The sequence below is a fragment of the Petaurus breviceps genome, unplaced genomic scaffold (genome assembly GCF_028583685.1).
Source record: "Petaurus breviceps papuanus isolate PSGF00001 unplaced genomic scaffold, PetGlider_PUasm1.0 188, whole genome shotgun sequence".
Lineage (NCBI taxonomy): Eukaryota > Metazoa > Chordata > Mammalia > Diprotodontia > Petauridae > Petaurus > Petaurus breviceps.
The window spans coordinates 39295832-39306150 of record NW_027185804.1 but is presented as its reverse complement, the minus strand read 5'-3'; the positions used below and the strand labels follow the sequence as shown (position 1 = coordinate 39306150).

General features: G+C 35.6%; 1 protein-coding gene across 1 annotated transcript; it reads right to left on the bottom strand.

Moving 5' to 3' along the window:
* Positions 1-7436: 7436 nt before the first annotated feature.
* On the bottom strand, positions 7437-8372 carry LOC138163315 (olfactory receptor 4C12-like). Its single transcript, XM_069090852.1, has one exon. It carries the CDS (start codon positions 8370-8372, stop codon positions 7437-7439), a length of 936 nt encoding a protein of 311 aa, XP_068946953.1.
* Positions 8373-10319: the final 1947 nt, after the last annotated feature.

Genomic DNA, 10319 nt, shown 5'->3' with positions numbered 1-10319 from the left:
CTGCCCATACAGGTTCTTGGATCTGCTTTGTTAAAGGAAAGCAACTCAAAATGGGTTAACAAGCTTACTTTAATCAGTCAGACATATATCATTTACCTTGTTCAGGAGAAAAGGTCAGCACCCTGAACCTCAAAGTATACAGTCATAATTATCAAGACAGAAACATCAAGTAGACAGATTTCCAAACTGTCCAACCATTACATCCATACCCAGTCAACATCTGGGTTTCCACATTCTGGGTTTTTCAGAGCCGGGGGACTCTCAACAACGGCTTCCCAGAATTCAGATCAAATTACAGAACACTTCTCAAAGTGAGTCCCAAAACAAAGCTACACAACAGGGCTTATATAGCCTTCTCCTGGCTCAGAGAATGTAACAACCTTATTGACTCACTGGCCAATCAAGAAGTATCTGCTGAAAAACAAGCCTCCCTCCCCAGGCTTCAGGTGCATTTCAGCCTAGGGGCAGGGAAGATCTTCCAAATTTGCATTCCCATTACACATAGGTTAGTCATTAATAGTTGAACATCATTACATTAAATTAATATTTTCGAGGTTCTGCTCATTTTACTATGCATCAGTTCAGGTAAGTTTACCCAAGTTTTTCTGAAAATATCCTGCAAAATAGTCTTCTGTTGAAATCATGTATCAGGGTGGCAGAGACAAGATGGCAGAGAACAGGCAGGAACATGGTGTGAGTTCCCACTCCAACCACATCTGATACCTGTAAAATATGACTCTGAATGAATTTTAGAGCTACAGAACCCACAAAGGGCCAGAGTGAAACAAATCTCTAGCTGAAGGCAGACTGGAAGGCCAATAGGAAGGGTCTATCAAATCAAGCTGCGAGACTGGCCCAGGGCTGCCTGAGCCAAGTGGGGTACCAGACCCAGAGTGGCCCCAACCAGCAGCACAGACTACCCAAGGTAGACTTCAGGAGAGTGAATCACCAGCAGTTTTGGTAGTTTCCAGACTTGTCAACACATAAATGGCAAAGAGAATATAAAAGGAAAGTTGGAAACTCTAGTGGAAATGGGTGACAGAAGAGCATGGAAAAGCTCCTAATCCCAGGGCAAGGAGTGGCAGGGGTATGGCCACTGAAGCTACTGCCACTTGGTTGTCTCCAGAGCCCAGGACTGCAGATCATAAGAGTACCAATTGAACGTTCAGAGGGTAATTGCTCTTGCTTTGACCTGCTTGGATCTGTGACATGGTCATGGGTGGTGGTCCAGGGGTATACTGCCAGTGTTCTACAGCTTGGAGATTCTTTAGAGATGGTACCCTCCTCATAGCTCTGATAACATTTGCAAAAAGCCCAGTGATTTGGGACACAGTTCTCTCCATTCTGGAAGCAGAGTGCAACTATGCCAAAGAGCTCAAAAGTCAAGTAATTTGCTGGCAAAATGAGAAAGTAGAGAAAGTGCAATAAGACCAAAGAATCCTTTTTTGAGGACAAAAAGGATCAAAACCTGCAACCAGAAGAAGTCAACAAAGTCAAAAGTCCTGTATCAAAAGCTTCCAAGTATAATACATACTGGATACAGGCTGTGGAGGAGCTCAAGAAGGATTTTAAAAAACAAGTAAGAGAAGTGGAGGGAAATTGGAAAGAGAAATGGAAATGATGCAAGAAAATCATAAAAAGCGAGTCAACAGCCTGCTAAAGGAGATTTCAAAGTACACTGAAGAAAATAACACCTTAAAAAATAGACAAATGGCAAAGCAGGCCCAAAAAACCAATGGGGAAAAGAATGCTGTAAAAACCAAAATTTGCCAGATGGAAAAGTAATTTCAAAACCTCAAAGAAAATAATAATTCCTTCAAAATTAGATTGGAACAAATGGAAACTAAAGATTTTGTGAGAAACCAAATAGTATAAAACAGACATGGACAAAGAAAAATAGAAGGCAATGTAAAATATCTTATTGGAAAAACCACTAACCTGGAAAATACATCCAAGATCGATAACTTAAAAATCATTGGTCTACCTGAAAGCCATGATTCAAAAAATAGTCTTGACACCATCTTTCAAGAAATTATGAAGCAAAATTGCCCTGATATTCTAGAACCAGAGGACAAAATAGAAACTAAAAGACTTCACCAATCACCGATTGAAAAAGATCCCCAAAAGAAAACTCCTAAGAATATCATAGCCAAATTCCAGAGTTCCCAGTTCAAGGAAAAAATATTATAAGCTGTCAGGAAGAAACATTTTGAGAATAGTGGAAACACAATCCAGATAACACAAAATCTAGCAGCTTCTATAGTAAGGGAGCAAATGGCTTATAATATGACATTCCAGGAATCAAAGGAGCTAGGATTATAACAAAGAATCACCTACTCAGCAAAACTGAGTATAATGCTTCAAGGGAAATCTAAATTCATCTGTCAAGATTAATTTTTTATCATTAAGATGAGACTATACGGGGCGGCCAGGTAGCACAGCAAGTAAGAGCACCGGCTCCAGTGTTGAGAAGACCTGGAGATCGAATCCTGGGCTCAGACACTTAGCACCCACCCAGAAACACCTGGCCATGTAACCTTGAGCAAGTTACTTAACCCCAATTGCTTAGGGGCAGCCAGGTGGCTCAGCAAGTAAGAGCACCAGCTCCAGTGTCAGGATGACCTGGATCAAATCCGGGCTCGGATACTTAGCACCACACCCAGAAATAACTGGCCGTGTAACCTTGAGCAAGTTACTTAACCCCGATTGCTTAAAAAAAAAAAAAGATGAGACTATATGAAGGGTATAAGTACATTTCATATCACCATCACCATCTCTATTCTTATCTAGATTAATGTATAGGTGGAGGAAAAGCAGTTTAAGGTTTCAAAAGAATTCTATATAAAATGGCGCCATAATGTAAGTTATATGTGAACACCCCATTTTACAGATTAGGAAATACAGATATGGATGAATTAAATTACTTTTATAAGCATAGTTTCTTAGTTGGATTTTAATCCATATTTCATGATTCCAAGATCTACTCTGTTTCTAAAAAAAAAAAAAATGACAATATTAACAGTTTAGCAGAAACATAGGGATCAAAGCCCTAAGTGGGGAGGGGAACAAAAAACAAACAAAACACTAAAATAAGTAGCTCTCAACACCTTAATTTATCTTACTAGAAAGATGGTGATTTATATCGCTGAATCAAATGGCTCTACTGTGAATTTAGCCAACATACTTAATCCTTCCAAACCTATTGTTTTACTAGATAGGTAGATTATTGTGTTGGATTAGACCAATATTGGCAAGCACATAAAATGCTTATTGACATGGCTTGACTTACTGACTTCAATCTTTAGATCATACTTAAAATATTCTTGTTTCACAGTAAATGCCAAAACTTTTACTTAAGTGTGATAATTTAATATGCCTCATTATAATAACAAGTAATGTATGATAGTTAAATAGATCTTTAATAATCACTAGTTCTCTATATAATGATATTTATATGTGTGTATGAACACACACAGATGTATATACATATATGTGTGTGCCTAATTTAAATTTTTCTCTGGCATGACTTCTTTTTTAAAATAAATACGGTGTGTGTGTGTGACTACTATTTATTTTTCCAGTCGTGCATCAGTTTTCCAGCTTTAAAAATGTGGCTGCAGAACCTGTGGAGTTTGCTAAGACTTTGTCAGACAGTTTTTAAGGTCAAAATTAATTTTTTCTAATCAAACAAAAACATGTTTATTTCCTTAATACTCAATTTCATTAGCTCTAATACAAGCAAATCCAACAATATCAATAAGTATTTGTATACCTGTCATTCACTCACCCTCCTCTCACTTCCTAGAAGGTCTTATGAATTATGTGGGCCACACAAAATTCAAAAAATCCCTCAAAGCTCAAGGACATGGTTAAACAGTTAAATTTGATTAGTAAAAGCATGATGTAATCAAGAGAAATTATATACATATAAAATATATAATTAATTATATAAATATATAATTATATATAATATCATATTATATATATATATATATATATATATAAATACATATATTCCAGTACTAAGACAATATATGGGAATAAAATCCTCAGGATTTATAAAGGGGACTCTTCCAAATTATCCATATATCTACAGGATCAAGACTCTGAGGATGGAAAACAAAATTAGACCAAAGATTGATGATTATGGGAACATAGAAGAATATATCATGAGAATATATGTCCTTCACTTGGGATCTACAAGCTCATTTGTTCAATATTTTGATGAATAAAATCCCAAGCTTGCCATATTGACTCTAGACTTAACATGGACACATGCTTGTTTAGCCCAGAAATGAATGCAGCACAGAAATATAGAGCTCACGGGAATGCTGGCATGTAGTCTTCTCTTTCCTATACATTCAGACATCATTTTTTAGCCAGCTAATCATTTCTGACATAGATCATTCTTTTCAGCTTTTTGCTTTCATTGGTAGCCATGAAAAAAATTAAGCCTTTATCCTGCTTCATTATTTTGCTTAAATTTTAGTAATCTTCATCAATTTTTCCTATATCTTTTTTCTAACAATATTGTCAAGATATTAGGAGACATCCAGTTTTTCAGAGTTGAGGAGCATCAAGCAAGTTGTGCCCTGAGCTAGGCATATGAGCAATGCTTTGCCTTTACCTTTTGGAGCCAATAATCTCTGAAATCGGGTTGGTGGCACAGACATGAAGCCTGCTACAAAAAAGACTTTTTGTCACTAGCCAATCTTGTCTCACTGTCACTCTTCTTCCTACTGTTGTTACACCATACTGTTTGACACTGTCTAGCCACAAGGATATAAATCAAGGCTCAGACTCATTGACTTGGGTCCTCCCTAAGGGTGGGGCCTTGGAATATATGTATAATGCATTCCCTTGCTTTCTCCCTCAGTTTTACATTAAACTTGTGTTTGATTCCTGACTCTCCTTTCTCTAGCTTGCTCTGCTCAGTTCCAGCCCTCCCCAGAGTAAAGGCTGATTCTGTCCAGTTGACAATAACATTAATGTCTATGTCCATCACCAAAAGTGGGCACTTGTCATCCAGTTTGAAAGACTATTGGTGACTCTCTGTCACACTCTGTGTACATCCTACATGTCAACATCAGGTGTCTCTATTGCTGTCATCATCATAGGACTGAGAAATAGGTGCTCTAGTCATGCTTGGAGAAAGACACTAAACTACTATTTCTTAATTCTTTTTGCCGTTGACCCTTTCAAAACTTTCTCATCTGGTGGCACCTTTTTATCTTATCTTTATTCCTCAGAGAGCACCTAATTACTCTTCGGGTGGACCAGATTCTTCCTTTTAAGGGGAAGAGGACTATTACATAGGGACATATGATAAGTTGTTCTAATTTACTTGATATTTTTTTCATTAAACTACTCTCTCCTCCTGCCTCCTAGCATGTCTTTTCTTTTATTATTCACTTTGACATTTAAGTATTTTTAGTATCATATTTTTTTCTGTTACATTAAGTTCTCATAGAAAACTGGAGAAGAGGGTTCTATAAATCTTTTTTTTTATATTCTACTCTTTGAAGAAGAAAAAGCTTTACTTAAAAAATGGAAATCAGTTATCTTAATGAGTCAAAGAGGGGAAAAATGATAAATGTAGATAATTGCAATTATTCCTCTCATGATTGGCAGAAGTAGTATCATCACTTTATTTTCATATTTGGTAATAGGTCATGTTTACAGTTTTCAGAGAGCAAATTTAGCATTTGGATGGTTTGAAAGTACTGAGAACATTTGACTTTGAGAAAACAAGTCAGGAAGGATTTTAAGTAACAGGGTTCTGAAGTGATTACTGTTCTAGTTTTGTGCCTTAGAAAATTATATTATTATATTTAGACACTCAGGGCAAAAAATGAATGAATTAGTAAAAATTATATATTTTAGCTCAATAGAAGGAAAACCAAAAATCAAACACTGATATACCAAAAGGTGATGGGGTGCCTTAGTAGGTTATAGCCTTAACTGACATAGAAACCATTTGGGAAAGATTGGATGATCACTTATTAAAAGAGGGGGATAGTTGTTTGTGGGACTTTTTCTTTAACTGGTTGGCTAATGTTTAGAATTGAGAGTCTCTGAGGTCCCTCCAAAATATAAGATTCAATGAGTTAGTGCTGTCAAAAGTGATAAATTTCAAAGATTTGCTCCTAATAATCATGTTTTGTGACCACACTTGCATACAAGGTAGTTAAAAGATCTAAACTGCAAATGCTCTGAAACTACAAAGACAATTTTTATTTTCAGATCATACTGATTTTTTGACTTTCAACTCCAAAGCTTGCTATACTGGTGATAAAATTCACAGTATTAGAATAACTCCAATGTCAAGAAAAAGGGGCCCTGCTTCTTTTCCCAGCTCTGCTAGTGATTTTTGTAATCTTCCGTAAGCCATTTAGAGATAGTTGCATATAATGGATAAGTAACTGGACCTTGCAGCCTGGAAGACCTGAATTCAAATTCCACATCAGATAATATGTTAGCTATGTGACCTTTGAAAGTTATTAAATCTCTCAGTACTTCACTTGTAAAAACAAAAACAAATAAACAAAATGAGGAGGTTAGACATGTTGTATCTAAAATTATAATACTGGGATCCACTTCATGTCCTTGAGTCTCAAGGAAAGAACACTTTTCCTTCTTTCTTCTTTCTTTCCTTCTTTTCCTTCACCTTTTGCTTAGAATAGAGTGAGACTAGATTATCAATTCAGCTTTAGATTTACATAATTGTCTGATATGTTGATCCAATGAAATAATACATGCAAAAAGACTTTGTAAATATATAGATGTAATGCAATATTTAGCAAAGGCAGATAATAAAGTAGATAAGATGAATTGTTTTCATTATTTAAACTATCATATTCTACCACCATCTTGATCTTGAGAGAAATAAGGAACAAAACAAAGCCAGAAATCCACAAGCCAAAATTATTAGTATCAATTATGGTAATTGTATTAAGCTTTTAAAATCTGTAAAGTAAGCTGTAAAAAATGTTTAAAGTAAACTTGTTATACTACATACAGCTGTTTTTGGATCATGGGATCAGTGTCCATTCATAGGGAGAGATCCAGGAATATTGCTTTAATAGGAAGGGATCTTATACCATCTTGAAGTCCCTGAAAGGGGGTCTATTGGTTCTGGTATCACAGGACAAAAAAAGATATTGAATGGACAGTGGAAATGCTCAGCCTAGAGATTTGGGGAAGTTAAGAGATAGAAGATTAGAGAAGATAGAAGAGATAGAAGATTACATCTCAAACACTATTTTTCTGGTTAATTATTTGCTGATCTTCATCAGGTTTCTATGCCTTGTTAAAATATTAAGTGCTGTCAATGATAACAAATCTCATTAACCTGGCAAAATGACCACTTGAGCAGTCCTATGAAATGCTATTTTTCTTAATCCATGTATATTTTTTTATAATGAGGATGTTTTTCTTCATGGTCTATTATCACCTAAATATACTTTCTGAAACCAGAGCTTTTTCATAGCATTTTTCATCTCTGTGTTCCTTAGTGTGTAGATTAAAGGGTTTAACATGGGCGCCACCATAGTATAAAAGACAATCACAGCTTTATCAATGGGAAGGATTGTTACAGGCCTCAGGTACACAAATATGCAAGGCAAAAACAATAAGATGACCACAATGATATGGGAGACACAAGTGGACAGAGCTTTACGTCTTCCCTCTTGACTATGATTCTTCAGAGAGTACAGAATAACAGCATAAGAGACCATCAACAAGAGGAAATTTAACAGACAGTTGAACCCACTATTAGCTGCCACAAATAGACCTAGATTATGGGTGTCCCTGCAGACAAGACGGAGCAAAGGGAACAAGTCACACATGAAGTGGTCTATGATGTTTGGTCCACAGAAGGGCAACCAGATTATAAAGAAAATCTGAATTGTTGCATGGAGGAAGCCCCCTATCCAAACTACCCCCACAAGGAGGACACACAACTTCCTGTTCATAATTATAGTATAGTGGAGTGGTTTACAGATGGCCACATATCTATCATAGGCCATCACTGTGAGCAAGATGATCTCAGTAGCCCCAAAGAAATGTTCTGCATAGACTTGGGTCATACACCAATTAAAGGATATTGTTTTCTTTTCTTGTAGGGAGTCCCAGATAATTTTAGCTGCTGCGCAAGATATATAAATTGAATCTATTAAAGACAAGTGTGCCAGGAAGAAATACATGGGGGCGTTTAGAGCCTGACTGTTGGTGATGGTCAACATAATGAAAAGATTACCTGCCAGTGTTAGCATGTATAAGACTAGAAATAAGGCAAATGTTATTTTCTGCATCTTCAGATTCTGTGTAAGCCCCAATAAGATGAATTCTGTCACATTTCTTCCATTCTCCATTTATGTAGTATGAATGAAGAGAATATCAAGAGATGAGCTTTATCTACAAAGAAAATCAGAGAATTATATGTAACTAAATAATTCAATATACAAGTATAAGCAAAACATCTCAAACAAATGATCACATTTTTTGTTAACTGAAGTGAATGTGACTTTACCCCTTCTCAGAGCTTATTCCAACCTTTCATCATAAAGTCAATAGTATCCTTTATGATGGGAATCCCCAGGGAGAAAATCTATCTTTCATAGTGAATGTGAAGCACATTTTAAGGTATAAAGACCTTGTCCAGGGGAAGTATCATATAATCCACATGTCTAGAAAATTTCATAAAATATTTTCTTGCCAAACATTTTTTCGTTGATATGTCCAAGAGTATAGGCTATTAATGGTATCTCTTTGCTGATGTCTTCTAGTGCAGGTAGGGAATATGGTCTGATTGTCCTACAATCCTGGGCACCAGATTGGCTCTTAGACATCATTAAAAAAAATTGGGGGTTTCTGTTGTGAGACTTCATAAGACAAGTTCTTCCAAAAACTTACTGACGGCTTTGCAATGGATAATATATCACTCACATGAATTAAAGTCACCTGCTGTGAAGGCAAAGAATTCTGAGTTTATCAGTGTACATGATTTCTTCTGCTTTGAATTTGGCTATGATTTAGGATATATTAAACTATCTGAGACAGGTGGCGACACCTTGTATATAGCACTGGGCTTGAAGTCAGAATGTCCCAAACTAAATCCTGTCTCAGACACTTACAAGATTCATTACCCTGAGTTAGTCACATAACCTTGCTTTGCTTTAGTTTCCTTAACTGTAAAATGCAGGTGATAAGCATTTCAGGGGTTTTATCAGAATCAAAAAAACATATTGGTTTTAAAAATATACTTAGTACAGTGCCTGGAACATAGTAGTAACTATATGAATGCTTTTCCCTCCTTTCTGCTCCCATGGACAAGAAGAACAATAGCTTACCATCACAAGTGCTTCATGATTATTTTCGTGCCGCCATCTTGAATTTGTTGGTAGAAACCTGGCAGTCTTAGAGAGGAAAGATTTTAGAGAGGCCACAGAAGATAATACCCACTAGACACATTAATATATTAAACTTTTATTGAGCCCCAGTATCATCCATCTCCATTTTGCCATGTGTTCTTTGAAGAAACTTGAGGGAAAGTTTGGGTGATTTTTATTGTTCAGATTACACACTTGAAGAATCTAACTAGCTTTCAACAATGATATTCTTCTTCATGTACTTTATATCTGGGAAGGTGAAATAAAACCCTGTGACTAAGGAATTTTGTATTAAAAAAATTTATCATTTACTAGCTCTTTGACCTTGGGAAAGTGACAAGGTTAGTGTAACTTTGCTCATCTGTCAATTAGATTTAATTACTATATTTTATGAAAAAGTGCTTTGTAAAATTATAAAAATTCTGTAAAATTTGAACCTTCATGAAATATAATGACCTATTTTAATTCCTTCATCTTTAAACTCATGGCCGGACAAATAATAAATTTCACAATATGTCTAAAACTCAGATCTATAAATACCAAATCCAATCATCAAAAAAAAAAGTTCCTCAATAAGCCTCACTGTTTCTCAGTTAGTCATTGTCAAAAGACTACACATATGGAAAGAAAATTTGAAATCTTCAAGTTCAAATCTTAAACAAAATGTGCATCTATTACTCATCTATTCTACATCTATTCTCCATCATCAGTCAGATTTTCCTTTTGAGCCAAATGTTCTTCCACATAATTTACAGTCCTTGATTCTAATTATATGCTCTAAGCTTAATTAGAAAAAATTATTTTATCGATCAGTCACATTGTAGTGCATAAGAGACTTCAATACTTATCCTTTTCAAATAATTTTTATTAATTATTTTGGCTATGTAACCACATTTCAAGATTGGGTTGATATTAAAAAGCATAGGTCTC

What these genes read in the sequence shown, in the direction of transcription:
- LOC138163315 (XM_069090852.1), bottom strand. Translation starts at nt 8,372, where the DNA reads ATGGAGAATGGAAGAAATGTGACAGAATTCATCTTATTGGGGCTTACA.